The following is a 19,179-nucleotide window of genomic DNA, read 5'->3' as shown; positions in this document are numbered from 1 at the left end:
CCACCAATACATAATCTAACAAACTACTTTCATTACGTGCTACATCATACCTTGTATATTTATTTATCCTCTTTCATAAAATATGTATTACTTATTACCAAATTTCATATTATGTATAATAATAATATGTGTAATAATAATATGTATAATAATAAGAGTATAATACAATAATAATAATACATATATAATAATGTACTACATATAATAATTATAATAATAGATGGCTTCAAAAGGCCGTGACTATCTGGAGATCTGGAGTTTATCTGGAGAGAGTTCCGGGGGTCAACGCCCCCGCGGCCCGGTCTGTGACCAGGCCTCCTTAAGTCAGTGTCCCAGGATGCGACCCACACCAGTCGACTAACACCCAGGTACCCATTTTACTGATGGGGAACATAGACAACAGGTGGAAAGAAACACGTCCAATGTTTCTACTCTGGCTGGGAATCGAACCCAGGCCCTCACCGTGTGAAGCGAGAGCGTTAACCACCAGGCCACCAGAGCCTGAAATACCAGAGATGGCAATTTTTACCACAACAAAGAGGGAGCGGTTGTGGCCGCCTCCACCTGTTACATAATGACATACTTTATTCATTCTAGAGTATATATCATGTTTCTATGTTATTTATATTGTTTGTTATGTCATATTAGATGAACTGTGATAGATAAATAAGCCGTTTAGATGATATTAGCGAAATTATTCGTGAAGTATTTTGCCTGGTCTCCAGACAAACTCTCGGTCGCCAACGGCACCGCCCATATCACTACATGAATGACATTTTATTCATTTTAGAGTATATATCAGGTTTCTATGTTATTTATATTGTTTATTAGATAATAGATGAAGTGAGATAGATAAATAAGCCATAGAGTTGATATTAGCGAAATTATTAAAGTACAGAATTCCACTGGAACGGATTAATTGCATTTCAATTAATTTAAATGAGGAAAATTGACTCTGCAAATGAGCAAATCCAGTTGCGAGCAAGGTCATGAAATGGATTAAACTCGCAAGTAGAAGTTCCACTGTACATGTATTCATATTTGACTTACGATATTTTCGACTTATGATGGGTTCATTGGAACATAACACCATTGTAAGTCGAGGAGCACCTGTAGTTGATGGACTTTGAATCCCAGTAATACACCATCATTCAGTGTGGCTTAGTAAGACAATATCCAGTAAATCTGGATATTGTTTTATGAGCTGCACCAAGTCATGGTTTGGCCACATCTGCCAAATAAAATGGAATACATGAAAAATATGGGAAGGATCATGCCTTTTGATCTGATATTTGGAGACCACAACATATGTACATCTATACAGTGCAGTATATTGCAACTGGTAAGCTGGTTACCAGGAACTTACAAAATGAGAAATGATGAGCCAATGATGCTAGTTTTTAAAGCTTTACTTACTAGACTGGAATATTGATATTCCCTTTTAGGACATGAAATTTTGTATGCAAGACATATGAAGAGCATTTACCGCTTCCATCAGCTCATATGAAGGATGTTTGAGCTACTGGCACTGTGTTTAAAAGCATTCAATTTGTACTCGTTTCAGTAGATGCAGATACAGGGTATATACACAGAGAGGGTCGTATTGTTCAGTGAATATAGAGTCTTTTTATCTCTGTTTTTTAAAATTAAGGTACAGTACTGTATTCTCGTATGATGTAAAATGCAGCCTCAATATTTCTCGTGCATTCTATATACCACAACCGTTTAACAGATGCAATACATGCATCGTATTATATAAATACTACTGTACTGTACTAACATCATGCCTCATAACCAAAATGAGGGTTAGAGCACACGTAGTAATATTGTGGGTAAGCCAGGTCATGCAATATGGTGTCTTGAAGTTACATTATTCTTGAGGAGCAACACTAAATCTGTAGGGTCATAAAGTGCCTGGGGGAGCGGGAGGCACTTCGGTGTCATCCAGGAAGAGATCAGGTTCAATTCTTTGAATCAAGAATGCTTTAATGACATCAGGGAACCTTCTTGAAGGATTCTGCAAGGACTTGGAGCTATATCTCCCTCCTCAGATCAAACCTGATTTCCTCCCATTTTCCAGAAGCTGAGTGACCTCTACAGGTTGTGTGTTCCCCCACAAATGTAATGGTTGAAGTTAAAGTACAATGCAAGTCCTGCTTTTGAAATACATAAACACACTTGTCATTTTCATGGTAGTGGCATCAAGCCACACTGAGGATATTGTTATCGCAGAGTGCACTCAACCAGTATGGGTCGCAGAAGGCTGAGGGGAAGTTATACGCTAAGTGAAGTAGTGCAACAAATGACCTTAGAGAGTCCATAGAAACATTTAAGATTTGCTAGGGAGATCACCAAGTTCTAGCCCGGATATGACAGTTTAGATGTCACTCCAAACTGCCAATATCCCAAACCCCTCCTTTAAAGTGCAGGCATTATAATTCCTACCTCCAGGACTCAAGTCTGGCTAACTGGTTTCCCTGAATCCCTTCACAAAATATTATCCTGCTCACTCTCCAACAGCTCATTAGGTCCCAAAACCCATTTGTCTCCATTCACTCCTATCTAACATGCTCACACATGTCTGCTGCATGTCCAGGCCCCTTGCACACAAAACCTCTTTTACCCCCTCCCTCCATCCTTTCCCAGGATGATCCCTACCCTTCCTCCCCTCCATTACAGATTTATACACCCTCCAAGTCAGCCTATTAGGCACTTTTACTAAAAGTTACTGTTTTTTTATTAACCAAATGCTTCTTAATTTTAATGGATTTAGCAGAGGCAAGACAGGTTGGAAGAGTTGACTTAATATAGTTTGGTGCTGTATGACACATTTGAGTTCAGGTCTTTCTTGCAACTATACTAATAACTGAATTATAACACTGGGCAAAGAAAAGGACATAGGAGGTACTGGGCTTGAAGCACCTGAGAGAGCACATTTAATACCCAGGGAAAATAGAATACAATACATTCTTGGTTTGTGACACCTGGTCTCTTCTAGGGGCATGTGTTGATGCTCTTGATCTGGGAAATTGGAACTCTCCTCCCTGCCTGTGGATATCTGATTATCTCTCATTCCCCAGGTGCCATATGACCCATACAGGTTCAGCACTTGTCCATTTTAACAATACCTGGGATAGACAGGACACGAACAGATGGTAGGAGAGGGAACACAACACACAACTGTGTGATGGCTGAGTTACAACAGACACATTGATTGACTATGAGGAAGGACTGGTGGTGGTCGAGTTACAGCAGTCAAGCTGACTGACTATGAGGGAGTCGTTTTGATCAACACAGGTCCATCGGGGGCAGCACTACGACCCACACTGTAAAACAGGTCTCTGTAACATTATCATATTTAGGAAAAATATCAATAATACTTGTAGATATTTTTGTCTCTAAATGTCAACAAAGTCACAAGCTAAATCTCATTTTACATTCAACTTAGGTAATGCTGAGCTGATTTTGTTTAGGAAAGGTGGCCTAAGTGTGAGGTTTGGGGTTAGTTTATTTACCAATTACAGAAGGGTAGGTCATACATATCACAAGTTTGGTATTTTCTGTGAACATAATTACACATAAACGAGAGAGAGTGCACATACACACATACAGTTGACCATCGGTTAACAAGGTAGTTACGTTCCGGAAGGCATCAGTCTATGTAGTGATGTGTTATAGTTAATACAATACCTATAGCTACAATGGTTACATAATATTTCTTACTTTAAATTGTGGTTTCTAATGTATGTTGATTTTAAAAGGAATGAAGTGGAATGATGTAGCCCTACTGGGTTGACGTGGAAGGTTGTGGATCGTTGGTCGAGATGGATGGTTGAGGTTCTTGCACTGATGTTGATGACTGTACTTGGAGCACTGAGAAATTCTGTAATGCATCTCAGGTCTGTTTTACCTTGCAGTACACTGTAGAGCTGATGGTAAGGCATCATCAGCTGCTGCAGGCCCCATTTCAAAGCAGTGCTTCTAGATTTATCAGGGTCCTCTTCAGTGAAAAAAAAAATTGCAATTTTACCAATAATATGGAACTGCCCACGTAATTGTTGCAATGTTAGCTGTTTTACTTCAGGGTCTTCCTCATCTTCATCTGTTATCTGCTTCCCTTGTATCTGAGCACTAAGCTCTGCCAGTATTTCCTCTGGACTTTTCTTACTTGTCATCTTCTAACAGTTCATTCACATCTTCCTGTATATCTTCAGAGCCTTCTCCTGGCAATCTCCTTGCCATCTAAACACTTTTGTGTACCAGGCTCTTAACTGAGCAAGAACCTGTGAGTTTCACCACACTAGGCAATAACTTTCCCTAATTTGCATTTAATGTTGATTGTGGCAATTCGTTCCGTGTACTTTTGATGTGGCTGACGGCATCTGCAGTGTTACATTTATGGTAAAAGTGGCACTATAAGTTAGAGTTAGCATCCATTGCTGTAACAAGCTTTCCCATCTCTTTTCATGTGTAGTGAAGTGTTCTAATATTTCTACAATTCAGTGGATGTATTAAAGATGCTGTATTTGTCAATAAAAACAGTTTTTAAATGTGGATGCACATCCACCAAAACTTCTGGATGAATACGAGAATTATCAAGAGTATATTGTTATTAATCATAACTAACTAAACCCACAAGGTCACTCAGCACTGTATCAAGAGTACAGAAAACCTTGAGTGTATGATTCTTGTTGCACAGGTAAAACATGACCAGAAATAAAGTCACTGACTTTTTGGGTTACTCCAGATAATTTACACATGTTAAACTATATATGTTAATTGTGGAAAATTGCATTTATCTGAATATCATTATATATATAACAGTAAATGAAAAGATAATTATTATTTATCAGTTAGACATGTAGGAATTTGGGACACCTAGGTCGCAAAAAATGTCCCCCTTCGATACCTACCACTGTCATATCCACAAGTTGCTCTGGACCTATTAATTACCAATGAAATATGTATAACCAGGAATACTGGTAAATATTTAAATTTTGTGGATTGTATATTAAAAATAATAAATGGTTATATATATACACAATTACATAACAGAAGGAAAATATATCTTAATATCACTCACCAATTTGACTGGAGATTAATGTGTATCATACTCAGAAAACCTCACTCTAAATCTATGAAAATAATGCTGGCCAGAATTACACACAAATCTAGAGAGCTTATCTGAGGTTCCTGGAGCTGTCTTGTCCAGTCGCCTGATATCTCAAGTTATGCAGAAATGCATATCCACCAATTTCGCCTCCTATTTGAGAGGTGTCAGCACAATTTTAACCTCTAGAGCACGAAAAATTCTTCCCCATTCACCAACGTTTCTAATACAAATTCAAAACCAAGATGGCCAGTCTCCTGCCCAGACGCAGGCTTTCCGTTTTCTATGACAAATATTATTAAATACAGTATAGGCCATCTATTTACCTATAAATTACCGTATTTCCGGAAAATATGTACAGTATTTTCCACATTAATTGTACTTTTGTATCTGTACCTATATAAACTTACTAGTCAATATATAATGTCCCAGTCACGACTCACGAAATCGTAATGACATGACTGCAAACGGGTACGGGAGTTATTTCTTGAGTAGCTTTGGGTAGATGTCGTTTTGATAAGGACCTGCCTCGTATGGGCCAGTAGGCCTTCTGCAGTGTTCCTACATTCTTATGTTCTTATGTAAACCATACCACGGGCAGGGATAGAACCCTCAATCAGAGAGTCTCTGATCGCGGGTTCTATCCCCGCCCGTGGTATGGTTTATGTCCCAGTTACTCATGCTGACTGGTTTCACCTCCAAATAATGGGTAAGATGGTATTATCTGTATCTTTCGAAGTACGGGGAGTCTTATGGTGGTAAATAACCATGGGCTTACACTTAAAATCACCGACACATTACCGCAAAGTAACAAGCTGAAGCAATCTTTTGCTACCTTGAATCCCAGTGCACTTATCTCTTGCTGGCTAACACAAGTCCTTGCTGGTATCTTCCAATACAGACTTGTTTTGTCAGCAGGGAAGTTCCCCACAGCACTGTGGTCAACAGAAGTGCTTTCAACAGAGTGTGTTTTATGCCACAGACTGCACAATTTGAACTTCTGGACCAGCCTGTACTAAACAAGCACTTGTTTAGGCTCTCCTTCCCTATGATACTTTTATAGTACTCTAAGGCTTTTTTCCTTGTTAAGATGAAATTAAGTGGTGCATCTTGTTTGGTTTCTTTTTTCTCGCTTAATAACTTTTCCGTCTTTTTTAGCTGTTGTGACCTATTTGTTATTCTTTTTTGGTCACAACCTGGGTTACTCAGTGCCTAAGCTCATTTCTTTGCTTCGTTCTTCCTAATTTTGTGAAGTAATGCCTCATTCAGGCCATAGGCTCGCACCGTTTCCATCACACGTGTACCACCCTTAAGCTTGCCAAATATCTATTTTCTTCAAAACATTGAGACTTCCATGCTTGTGCTTTTTCTTTGCCCTTCTGGGATCACTCACATTCCTCTTGGGTGCCTTGGTTGTTTTCCAGAGACAAGAAGGGATGATGAAAAGATAAAAAAAAAAATCGATTCAGTAACTCAGGATGGATATAGTATTGTACGCTTACAAATGTAGGCCTCTCTTGTAGGCTCACTGCTAGATGGAAAAGAACCCAGCGAGTGCCACAATTTCCACTACATATACTCTGTCATGTAAACTGGTTATTACTGTGTGTTCATTGAAAATATCCCACAATTTTGCAGACGTGACATGAAATTGTTAATGGATCATGTGTTAACCTGTGGTCTACTGTATATATGGAATGGTGCTGGATGACCATATGTTTAACACTTAATCATTATAATAACAAAATTCACTGAGAAGTGCTAAACTCATAGGGGTCATAAAGCACATGAGGAATGGGAGGCAATTAGGTGTGATCCATGGAGAGAAAAGCTCCAGTTCGTCCTTGTCAGGTGTATACAAAAATGGCATCATTACATAAAAACACTAACCCTTCCATTCTGCCAGGGAAATTTTTTTTATTGTAAACTGTACCTTTCCCAAGAGAAGGGGCACCTTTGTACTGATGAAGGGCTCTTGATCCAAGGAATTGGCACTCTTTCCAATCACTTAAGTCAAACCTGATTACAGTAAGCCCTTATAAAAACTCCTTTATATAGTGCAGTTTTTGTAAATTGACTAGAATGTGGAAAAATACCTATGCACTTTTCAGTTTTAAAGATTTCTCTCCCATGAGTTTGTATAATAATTACAGACAACTTACTTGTAGCCATAGCTGAGTGGATAAGTGACTCTTGAACTGAGACTGCGACTGTTCCATACTCGGCTAGCATGAAAAATGATCACAGTGAGAACCAGTCTAGAGGAAGAAAACTCACCAAGTATATACAAGATAATGTATGTCAGTTGTATTAAACTGCTGTATCTGAGCGCTTCTGAAAAGACAGTGATTATGTATGAATGATGGCGAAAGTGTTTCTTTTCTGGGTCACTCTGCCTCGTAGGGAGACGGCCGACGTGTTAAAAAAAAAAAAAGCATGTTTATGAGATTTTGCAGTTTATGGCATTTTATTGAGAAGACTTTTCAACCACCAGGGATTTTATCAATTAATAAATACCTTTGTTTATGAAGCATCCCAATAAAATTCCTTAAACTGCATAATGTCTTCTTAACAATACAATAGTAAAGAGCAACACATTTCCAGGTGGGTAAATGACACGTAGTGCAATCACCTTAAGACGTGTTTAATGGAAACGTTTTGGTCTTGTAACCCTGGTCACTCTGAGATAAAAAAAAAAAAACAGCTGGAGTGACCAAGGTTAGGTCCCAGAACTGAAAAGCTTCTGTTAAACATGCTTGAAAGTGACTGGATTTTTTTTCCCAGCTTCTAGTCGGTATCATATACAGTGGACCCCCGCTTAACGATCACCTCCATATGCGACCAATTATGTAAGTGTATTTATGTAAGTGCGTTTGTATGTGTTTGTTTGGGGGTCTGAAATGGACTAATCTACTTCACAATATTCCTTATGGGAAAAAATTCGGTCAGTACTGGCACCTGAACATACTACTGGAATGAAAAAAGTTCGTTAACCGGGGGTCCACTGTACATACAAGTCTCCTTCGTGTGACTTTGCTTTATACCTTTACATCCACATATTGTGGATGTCTTTTACTCCATAGTGTGGGCATTGCACCCTTGTATCTACACTTAGGATTGAAATAATGTTTGTACAGCATGGAAAATAAATGAATTGCAAATAAAAATACAAACACAGAACAAGTAAAAGAAAGAACTTGCTAAAGGGAGAGAAGAGGATAAGTTGTGAAAGCAAATCTATGACCTCTCACACACACTATGACCTCTGTGGGTTTAGCACTTCCACTTCGATATAAATACGTACTATGATCCTTAGGTAATGCCTTATTTTTAGTAATTATTATAGCAAAAGATCTCCCTTTAAAGTATATACCATAATGCTGATGAGGGGCTCTTCATCCAAGGAATTGGACCTGCCATCCCTGGGATTGAGCCTGAATGCTTCCTGAATGCACAGCAACACAGTAAATGACCATATGACCTGTCTTGGTAATACTCATTTGTGCTACATTGTTATCTGTTTACAATAATGTTTTTACCACTGAATATATCATTGCTTAGTTAATCTTAAGTTAATTTTAAGCCTGCCCGTAATGCTCTGCATACAAGGCGCTTTGGCATGTTGCACTGTAATAACTGTATTCCTTTGTACTTCACTGTATCATGTTCAAATAAATAAATAAATAAATAAATAATCCCCCAGGCACTGCATATTTAGTGCTCTCACCTAATTTTAAATAAAGATTCCTCCCTTACCTAGGATTTAACCTAATTGGTGTTTAGCCCTTCTTTTTGATTATAATAATAATAATAATCTAACCTTCCATTCCCCAGGCACTGCATAAATCCTAACTCTTCCCCATGATTATAGGTGGGGCAATCTGGTATTTATTAGAAAAGATGTTATTATTTTATTATTATTATAGTATTTCTGTGTCTGTGGGGAAGTGCTAAATCTATATGGATCATATGATGCCTGGAGGGTATGTGGTAAAGTAATTGGATTTAATCCAAGGAAGTACTACAATGGTACCTCAAGTTTCGAACAGCTCCCAACGCAAACAATTATGTAAATGTATTTTTGTAAGTGCTTTTGTAAGTGTATTTTTGGGGGTCTGAGACAGATAAATGGAATTTACATTATTCCTTATGGGAACAAATTCGTTTGGTATCGGCACTCAAACAGCCTTCTGGAACGAATTAAGTTCGTAACTTGAGGTACCACTGTATAGGGTAGCTTCATATAATATGAAGAATTTTCTGCAACATGGTGTATGAAAAAACATTAAACTTACCAGTTAGTGTCAATTAACATGAATAACATTCGATGGAGATGCTTGAAATAAGGTGCATATTATTAGCTTTCACTTTATTGTGCTATATATGTATTATGAGTTGAAATAAACTTTCATTAAACATTATTACGAATAAATAATTGTGGATGGTCTCACCTGCAGAAAACATTCATAAGGTTAACCCTGGAAGGTTATTAATACAGGAGGGCCCCATTTATACAGCAGGTTAGGTTCCAGGCTATTGCTGTAAAGCGAAAATCGCTATTAAGTGAATCGTGGCCTTTTTCACCTTGAAATGTATATAAAAGCCTGATGACATGTTTACGCTATTGTATACTAAGCGAGCAATAGAGCTAGGCCTAAAAAATGTATACATGTATACAGTACTTTAATTGTGTAACATAAAATTTTTTCATCTTTAGCTCATAGTGTGTAGTGAATGTATTTATTGTAGGAACTCTGAATAAATGAAGTATGCGTATAACTGAAAACTACTGCATTAGTAAAACAGTGTAAAGCGAGGCACTGTAAAGCGAGGCACTGTAACGCGAGGCACTGTAAAGCGAGGCACTGTAAAGCGAGGCACTGTAAAGCGAGGCACTGTAAAGCGAGGCACTGTAAAGCGAGGCACTGTAAAGCGAGGCACTGTAAAGCGAGGCACTGTAAAGCGAGGCACTGTAAAGCGAGGCACTGTAAAGTGAGGCACTGTAAAGCGAGGCACTGTAAAGCGAGGCACTGTAAAGCGAGGCACTGTAAAGCGAGGCACTGTAAAGCAAGGCACTGTAAAGCGAGGCACTGTAAAGCGAGGCACTGTAAAGCGAGGCCTGCCTGTACTGGATAACTCTGTTAGGATGCGACCAACAAGAGTTGACTTAACTCCTAGGTACAGCACATATTTAATGTGTGAACACAACAGGTGTCAAGAGACTGGCCCGTACATGACTTGTGCAAGGTAATCAAATCCAGGGCCTTCTAATTGTGAGTAGAATGGTCTGTACTGATGTACCTTCCTTCTTCCCTCAAGGGAAGTTTATTTAAACCAGCAATGAGGGCTTTTGATCCAAGAAATTGGATGTCATCTTTCATGGATCGAACCTGATTGCTGCCTATTCACCTACATGCTGTATGACCCCCATGGGTTTAATTCTCTTCTTCCTCCCGAAACTGGAATGCTAAAACTACCACTGAGATAAAGGTCTCTTTAAAAGAGGTGCCTTTCTGCTGGTGATCCAAGGAACTGGAGCTGTCCGCTCATTCCCCCAGGCGCTTAATGACTCCCACAAGTTTGGTGCACCAACCGCTTAAATATAAATGATAGAAATAAAGTTAGATGCTAAACCAGAAAAGGTCACACAGTGCTGTGCGCTTTATTATTATTATTATAAAATATTATTAATATTATTATTATAAAATATTATTATTATTAACACATCGGCCGCTTCCCACCAAGGCAGGGTGGCCCGAAATAGTAATTAAGCGCTAAACCCGAAAGGGTGATACTCGTACTGTTGTGGGTTAAATAAACGTCTCATTCTTCAGCAATAATGTACTTTATTAATGAAACTACCAGTGAGGTAGGAGGCCCCTTCTTGCTAATGAACAGGTCTTCAGCGAACGAACTGGAACTACTCTCTCATACCCCCAGGCACTGTATGACCCCTGGGAATTTAGCGCTTCCCCCTACATGAATACATCAATGTGCAGTAGAGGTCACAAAGGAAGATAATTACGTCAGATGTCACCTTGTATCAGCGTTGTAGCGCAGTATGGAGGTCCTGGTGACAGAGAGAGACATCTGACGTGACACACTGGGCTGGTAAGAGTAACGACGGCAGCACAACACCTGCCAGAAGCTCTCGCGGAAGTTCCTCGACATGAAGCCGTACACGACGGGGTTGACGCAGCTGCGGCAGGAGCAACTATATTAATTATACAAATGTTAATCTTTATTTCTACACCCCTGGAGGAAGGTTCCTTGATGCTGGTGAGGGGCTAGTGAGTAAATAAGTTTATTCAGGTATACACAAATACAGTTACATACGTTATCATACATAATATCAAATGTATAGAGAATCGCTGTATAACCCTTGTGGTTTAGAGCTTCTTTTTTATAATAATAATAATAATAATAATAATAATAATAATAATAATAATAATAATAATAATAATAATAATAATAATAATAATAATGTACAGAGAATCCAGGATAATCCAAAAAAGTCAGTGACATTTCCACTGAGGGCCTTAAGGCTCTTGATCTAGGGAATTAGATCTGTGCTTCAGTCCCCTGAATTAACCTCTCAAGGGAGGTTCCTTGACGCTGGTGAAGGGCTCTTGATCTAGGAAATTAAATCTGTTCTCCAGTTCCCTGAATTGAACCTAATACCTTCCACTCCCCCCCCCCACGTGCGCTGTATAATCCTACGGATTTAGCGCTCCTCCATGATTATAATAATAATAATAATAATATTCCCTAAATTAAGCCTGAATGCTTTCCATTCCCCCCTCTCCACAGGCGCTGTGCAATCCCTACGGGTTTAGCGCTCCCCATGATAATTTTTTACAAGTACATGATACAATTTATAGACCTAGCTGACATCTGTGACATCTTATATAGAAAACACCTGGTTCTATGGAGCATTTCGGGCAAATTAGGCTAATTTTGTCCCCCAGGATGCAACCCTCACCAGTCTACTAATACCCGGTACCTACTTACTGCTAGGTAAACGAACAGCAGGTATCCACCCGTACCGGGGATCGAACTACGGATCTCAGTGTGTGAGCTGAGTGCCCTACCAACGGAGCAGGTTTATTTAGGTGTAGGCACTCATAAATACACTTACACAAATTATCACACACAGTAACATATGTGTAAATTACCTAGGATAACTCCGCAAAAAAGTGTAATTTCCACTGGGGTCTTTGTACCAAGGATCAAGATGATTTAGACAAGTGCAACACTTTGCCATCTCTGTTCGTGGAAGTGCAACACTTTGGCATCCATTCGTGAAAGTGCAACACTTTGGTACCCGTTCGTGAAAGTGCAACACTTTGGTATCCGTTCGTGGAAGTGCAACATTTTGGTATCTGTTCGTGAAAGCACAATACTTTGGTATCCGTTCGTGGAAGTGCAACATTTTGGTATCCATTCGTGAAAGTGCAACACTTTGGTATCCGTTCGTGAAAGTGCAACACTTTGGTATCTGTTCGTGAAAGCACAATACTTTGCTATCCGTTCGTGGAAGTGCAACACTTTGGTATCCGTTCGTGAAAGTGCAACACTTTGGTATCTGTTCGTGAAAGCACAATACTTTGCTATCCGTTCGTGAAAGCACAACACTTCGGTATCTGTTCGCCAAGGCTTTCACACAAACTACGCAGGTACTATAAGTCAACACTTTTTTTAGCAATCAATCTATAATATTAACAAGTGGACACAAGAGGTACATAAGCTCGGTCTGCAAACCATCCAGACTAGATTAACGTTGGTTTTACAACGAAGTTACAGAACTCACCTGTTGCAGTAAGAGAGAAGGTCGGCGGCTGTGACCACGTGTTTGAGGGTGAGAGAGTAGGCCGGGATGACACCGTAGGCCTTGAGGACGTTCACTACCAGGATGGGTCCCCAGCACACCACGAACAACACCACCACCACCACTAACATGGAGATCACCTGTAATGAACCCAGTGGTAGTGATGACAAGGTTAGTTTAATATCTTTATTATGCACCCCATACCCATCCTGTGGGCAATGACAAGGTAATAACTTGTAAACGAACCCCTGTGGCCGATGACGCAGTGATAACCTGTAAATGAACCCTGTGGTAGTGATATCTAAGGATGATAACCTGTAAATGTACCCTGTGATAGTGATATCTAAGGGTGGTAACCTGTAAATGTACCCCGTGGTAGTGATATCCAAGGGTGATAACCTGTAAATGAACCCTGTGGTAGTGATATCTAAGGGTAATAACCTGTAAATGAACCCTGTGGCAGTGATATCTAAGGGTAATAACCTGTAAATGAACCCAGTGGCAGTGATATCTAAGGGTGATAACCTGGGGGAGTCATAATTATCAAATTAATTACATTGAATCCAAGGTAAAGGAGGACAGGTCCAATTCCTTGGATCAGGAGCCCCTCACCAGTGTCAAAGAACCTTCCTGGAAGGGGAAACCCGAGTATTCCACCTGTTTTATCAGTATTGTGTGTTTACCTGTTACCTGTATCATTATTGTGTGTTTGCCTGTTACCTGTATCAGTATTGTGTGTTTACCTGTTACCTGTATCAGTATAGTGTTTACCTGTTACCTGTATCAGTATAGTGTGTTTACCTGTTACCTGTATCAGTATAGTGTGTTTACCTGTTACCTGTATCAGTATAGTGTGTTTACCTGTTACCGGTATCAGTATAGTGTGTTTACCTGTTACCGGTATCAGTATAGTGTGTTTACCTGTTACCGGTATCACTACCTGTAACAATAAGTCTAAAAGGTGTCTTCATAAACCATTGTTGAAATCAACAGCAGTAGTATTTTTTTCCACAGATATCCCAAAGTATTTGGTTACCTGGGCTTAAAACCAATCATCTACATTCTACACTGTAAGTGCATATACACTGAGAAATATGCAGCTCACAGTGTATATCTATGTATACCAGGTGCATATGTATGTGCATATCTGTGTATAACAGGATATATGCACCTCACGGTGCATATATCCTGGTATACATAGGTTAGGTTAGGTAAGGTTCGTCAGGAAACAGGACAAGCGTTTCCTGACGCTGGTCTTAGTCGTACAACCCACCACTGAGGCTTTTGGTCATCTAATCGAGGCCTTCCACTGGCTTACTCCTCCACCTTTTTAAAAAATAAGATTATTCTATTGGTATATATATATACATATTTTCCTTCATTTATTACTCTGTGCTAGATTAATAAAAACTGAGGAAGCCCTATATCAACGTAATCTTTTTTTTTTCATGTAAGAAATTTTTGTACTAAAATAATAATAATCGAAAGTGGTATTAATTTCATTATTTTGGTTTTACTCCTGGTTTAATTTGCCCGGTACGCATCAGTATTAATTTCATTACTTTGGTTTTACTCCTGGTCTAATTTGCCCGGTACGCATCAGTATTCTTTTGAAAATAAAATTTGCAGTCTGAAAATTGATCTGATCGGAAAATAAAATTACGAATTTTCAATGTAAAATATTAATTTAGACTGAAAATAATAGTCTGACCTGTCGCACTTCTGACTCCTCGCTCTCCCGGCGACGACCTCGACTTGACCCATTCAGGAGCAAGACTCCATTGGCCCTGTGGGGAAAAAAGGGGCATTAATAATACTAATAACAGTAATAATAATAACTTATTTTTCACTGAAATTTACTTGATACTACAGTGTCTGACATGGGAAACACTATATTTTATTCCCGGCATTTTCGACTTGAGAACAACATTAGGGCGGGGCTGACTATATGCTGGTGAAGAGCTCTTGATCCAGAGACCTAGATTTGATCTAACTTCATTGCATTCCATTTCCCAGGCGCCGTATAACTTACAGATTGAGAGCTTTCCCAGTGAATGTTGATAATATGCAGCTTTATATATATAATATATATATATATATATATATATATATATATATATATATATATATATATATATATATAAGGAATTCGCGAGAGCAGGCGAAATATACACAAACACTGATCTCTGGCTGAAGGAGACTCGAACCTACGAACCTTAGGACAAGGTACGCAGTGCTTTACCAATCTACCCACACTGGACCAATACCTTGGCGTGTAGCTTGCGCTACACGTTTGATCCAAGGCAGCCAGCTTTCAGGGAGAAGACTTACAGCTTTTCATCTCATCCCCTGCATGCATCAGCCTTACTAGAGATTTGAACAATTGTTCAAATTGTTCAAATCTCTAGTAAGGCTGATGCATGCAGGGGATGAGATGAAAAGCTGTAAGTCTTCTCCCTGAAAGCGGCTGCCTTGGATCAAACGTATAGCGCAAGCTACACGCCAAGGTATTGTCCAGAGTGGGTAGATTGGTAAAGCACTGCGTACCTTGTCCTAAGGTTCGTAGGTTCGAGTCTCCTTCAGCCAGAGATCAGTGTTTGTATATATATATATATATATATATATATATATATATATATATATATATATATATATATATATATATATATATATACACACAATACGCTGGCCGTCTCCTACACAGGCAGAGAACCCTCCCCCCCCCAAAAAAAAAGAAACACTTTCTCCATCATTCACACAATATTATTGTCTTTGCAGAGGCGCCCAGATTCAGCAGTTTAGATGTCCCTCCAAAGTGCCAATATCCCAGGCCTCTCCTCTTCGCTACAGATTTACACATCATCCAATTCATCTTATTTTGCTCTTTCCTCTCAAAATGACTAAGCCACCTCAACAACCCCTCCTCAGCCCTGTGACTAATACTTTTAGTAACTCCACACCTCCTATTTTCCACACTACGAATTCTCTGTATAACATTTACACCACACATTGCCCTTAGACACGACAACTCCACTGCCTCCAACCGCCTCCTTGCTGCAGCATTTACAACCCAAGCTTCACACCCATATGAAAGTATGGTACCACTATACTTTCGTACATTTCATTCTTTGCTTCCATGGATAACATTTTTGTCTCCATAGATACCTCAACGCACCACTCACCTTTTTTTCTTCATCAGTTCTATGGTTTACCTCATCCTTCATAAAACCATGTGCTGGCAAGTCAACTCCCAAATATATGAACACATTCACTTCTTCCATACTCCCTCCCTCCAATTTGATATCCAATTTTCCTTTACCCAACTCGTTTGATACCCTCATCACCTTACTCTTGACCATGTTCATTTTCAAATTTCTACCTTTACACACACTCCAAAACTCGTCCACTAACCTTCGCAAATTTTCTTTAGAATCTCCCATAAGCACAGTATCATCAGCAAAAAGTAACTGTGTCAATTCCCATTTTGTATTTGATTCCCCAAAATTTAATCCCACCCCTCTCCCGAACACCCTAGCATTTACTTCTTTTACAACCCCGTCTATAAATATATTAAACAACCATGGTGACATTACACATCCCTGTCTAAGACCTACTTTTACCGGGAAGTATTCTCTCTCTCTTCTACACACCCTAACCTGAGCCTCACTATCCTCATAAAAACTCTATACAGCATTTAGTAACTTACCACCTATTCCATATACTTGCAACATCTGCCACATTGCTCCCCTATCCACTCTATCATATGCCTTTTCTAAATCCATAAATGCAATAAAAACTTCCCTACCTTTATCTAAATACTGTTTACATATATGCTTTAATGTAAACACCTGATCTACACATCCCCTACTTATTCTAAAGCCTCCTTGTTTATCCGCAATCCTACTCTCTGTCTTACCTCTAATTCTTTCAATAATAACCCTACCGTACACTTTTCCTGGTATTCTCAGTAAACTTATCCCCTATAATTTTACAATCTCTTTTGTTCCCCTTCCCTTTATATAAAGGGACTATACATTCTCTCCGCCAGTCCTTAAGTACCTTCCCCTCTTTCATACATTTATTGAACAAGAGTACCTGGAGTTTACCTGGAGAGGGTTTTGGGGGTCAACACCCCCGCGGCTCGGTCTGAGACCAAGCCTCATGGTGGATCAGGGTCTTATCAACCAGGCTGTTACTGCTGGCCGTAAGCCAGCTGACGTACGAACCACAGCCCCGTTGGTCAGGTACTGACATTAGGTGCCTGTACAGTGCCTTCTTAAAGACAACCAGGGGTCTATTGGTAATCCCCCTTATGTATGCTGGGAGGCAGTTGAACAGTCTTGGGCCCTGGATGCTTATTGCGTTATCTCTCAATGTACTCGTGGCGCCCCTGCTTTTTATCGGGAGAATGTTGCATCTGGTGAGTCTTTTGCTTTCATATGGAGAGATTTTTGTACGTAGGTTTGGTATCAATCCTTCCAGGACCTTCCAAGAGTATATTATCATGTATCTCTCTCGCCTGCGTTCCAGGGAATACAAATTAAGGACTTTCAACCGTTCCCAGTAATTTAGGTGCCTTATCGTACTTATGTGTGCCATGAAAGTTCTTTGTACACTCTCCAGGTCTGCAATGTCGCCAGCCTTGAAGGGGACCGTTAGTGAACTGCAGTATTCCAGTCTAGAGAGAACAAGCAATTTGAAGAGAATCATCATGGGGTTGGAGTCCCTAGTTTCGAAGGTTCTCATTATCCATCCTATCTTTGAAGGTCTTTGAAGGTGAGATCCTCTGACATTATCACTCCCAAGTCCTACTAAGCACTCTAAAACTACATCCCCCCTCCCCTTGCTTTTAACATTTCTGTCATGATCCCATCAGTTCCAGCTGCTTTACGGTGTCCCGTGGCCTGGTAGCAAAAGCTTTCGCTTTACACGGTGAGGGGTCCGGGTTCGATTCCCGGCTAGAGGGTGGAAACATTGGGTGTGTTTCCTTGTACTGGTTGTCCATGCTCACCCATTAGCAAAATGGGTACCTGGGTGTTAGTCGACTGGTGTGGATCGCATCCTGGGACAAAACTAACCTAGTTTGCCCGAAATGCTCTGCATAACAAGCGGCTTTCTATGTAGTAGTATGTCCTGTATACCTTGTACATGTACTTGTAGAAATAAAGATATTATTATTATTATTATTATTATTATTATTATTATTATTATTATTATTATTATTATTATTATTATTATTATTACGTCATTTCATTCTACGTTATACCTCACGCACCTCCCCCACACTCACATCCTGCTCTTCTTCACTCCTAAAATATGTTATACCTCCCTGGTCAGTGCATGAAATTACCACCTCCCTTTCTTCATCAACATTTAACAGTTCCTCAAAATATTTGCGCCATTTTCTCAATGCCTCCAACTCCCCATCTAATTCCCCCATTCTGTTTTTAACTGTCAAATCCATTCGTTCCCTACTGGGACTTCACGTTTTTCAACATTTTTATACTAGATTAGGCTCCTTGTCAATCAGTGCATGTACCATTAACTAATCAAGTTTGAAATTACATTTTTTAGGGATAAATGACATAATTCAATTTACTCTCCTCATACATGAAATGCGTGGGGCACATGCGGCACTTTTTACGACACATAAATATTGTATATCAGAAGTATCCGGTTCCCTGTAATGTTTATTTATGTTTAATGAAGTTTGAGTCTGTTGAATTAAATGTCATTTCAAAATAAAGCAATGTTACTGCAGCCTGTGATGAAAGTGTCCTGATGTTATGCGTATAAATGGCCTTGTCTTATATATATATATATATATCAGTAAAATGGGTACCTGGGTGTTAGTTGAGTGGTGTGGGCCGCATCCTGGGACAAGCGGCTTTCTATATAGTAGAATGTTATTGATGTCAGCCAGGCCTGTATACCTTGTACATATATAAAATATATATATATATATATATATATATATATATATATATATATATATATATATTATATATATATATATATATATATATATATATATATATATATATATATATATATATATACATATATATATATATTTTATATATGTACAAGGTATACAGGCCTAGCTGACATCAATGACATTCTACTATATAGAAAGCCGCTTGTCCCAGGATGCGGCCCACACCACTCAACTAACACCCAGGTACCCATTTTACTGATGGATGAACATAGACAACCGCCATAAGGAAACACGTCCAATGTT

General features: G+C 39.2%; 1 protein-coding gene across 3 annotated transcripts in view; it reads right to left on the bottom strand.

Moving 5' to 3' along the window:
* Positions 1–201: 201 nt before the first annotated feature.
* LOC128697755 (QRFP-like peptide receptor) overlaps positions 202–19,179 on the bottom strand; it is a 250,823-nt gene continuing 231,845 nt past the window's right edge. The window contains exons 6-10 of one of the 3 annotated variants that reach the window (XM_070099687.1): positions 14,650–14,725; positions 12,921–13,078; positions 11,148–11,309; positions 7,273–7,335; positions 202–3,326 (exon numbers count right to left, since the gene is read on the bottom strand). In XM_070099687.1, the coding sequence (XP_069955788.1) occupies positions 3,269–3,326; positions 7,273–7,335; positions 11,148–11,309; positions 12,921–13,078; positions 14,650–14,725 (517 nt within the window). In that variant the 3' untranslated portion in view covers positions 202–3,268. Of the gene's footprint in view, positions 3,327–7,272; positions 7,336–11,135; positions 11,310–12,920; positions 13,079–14,649; positions 14,726–19,179 lie in introns of all 3 variants that reach the window. The other 2 variants (XR_011393938.1, XM_070099688.1) reach the window with 2 other exon arrangements.

Source organism: Cherax quadricarinatus, chromosome 68 (assembly GCF_038502225.1).
Source record: "Cherax quadricarinatus isolate ZL_2023a chromosome 68, ASM3850222v1, whole genome shotgun sequence".
In the NCBI taxonomy this organism is placed as follows: Eukaryota; Metazoa; Arthropoda; class Malacostraca; order Decapoda; family Parastacidae; genus Cherax; species Cherax quadricarinatus.
Note: the sequence above shows the minus strand (reverse complement) of the source record. Positions and strands in the feature narration are given on the sequence as shown.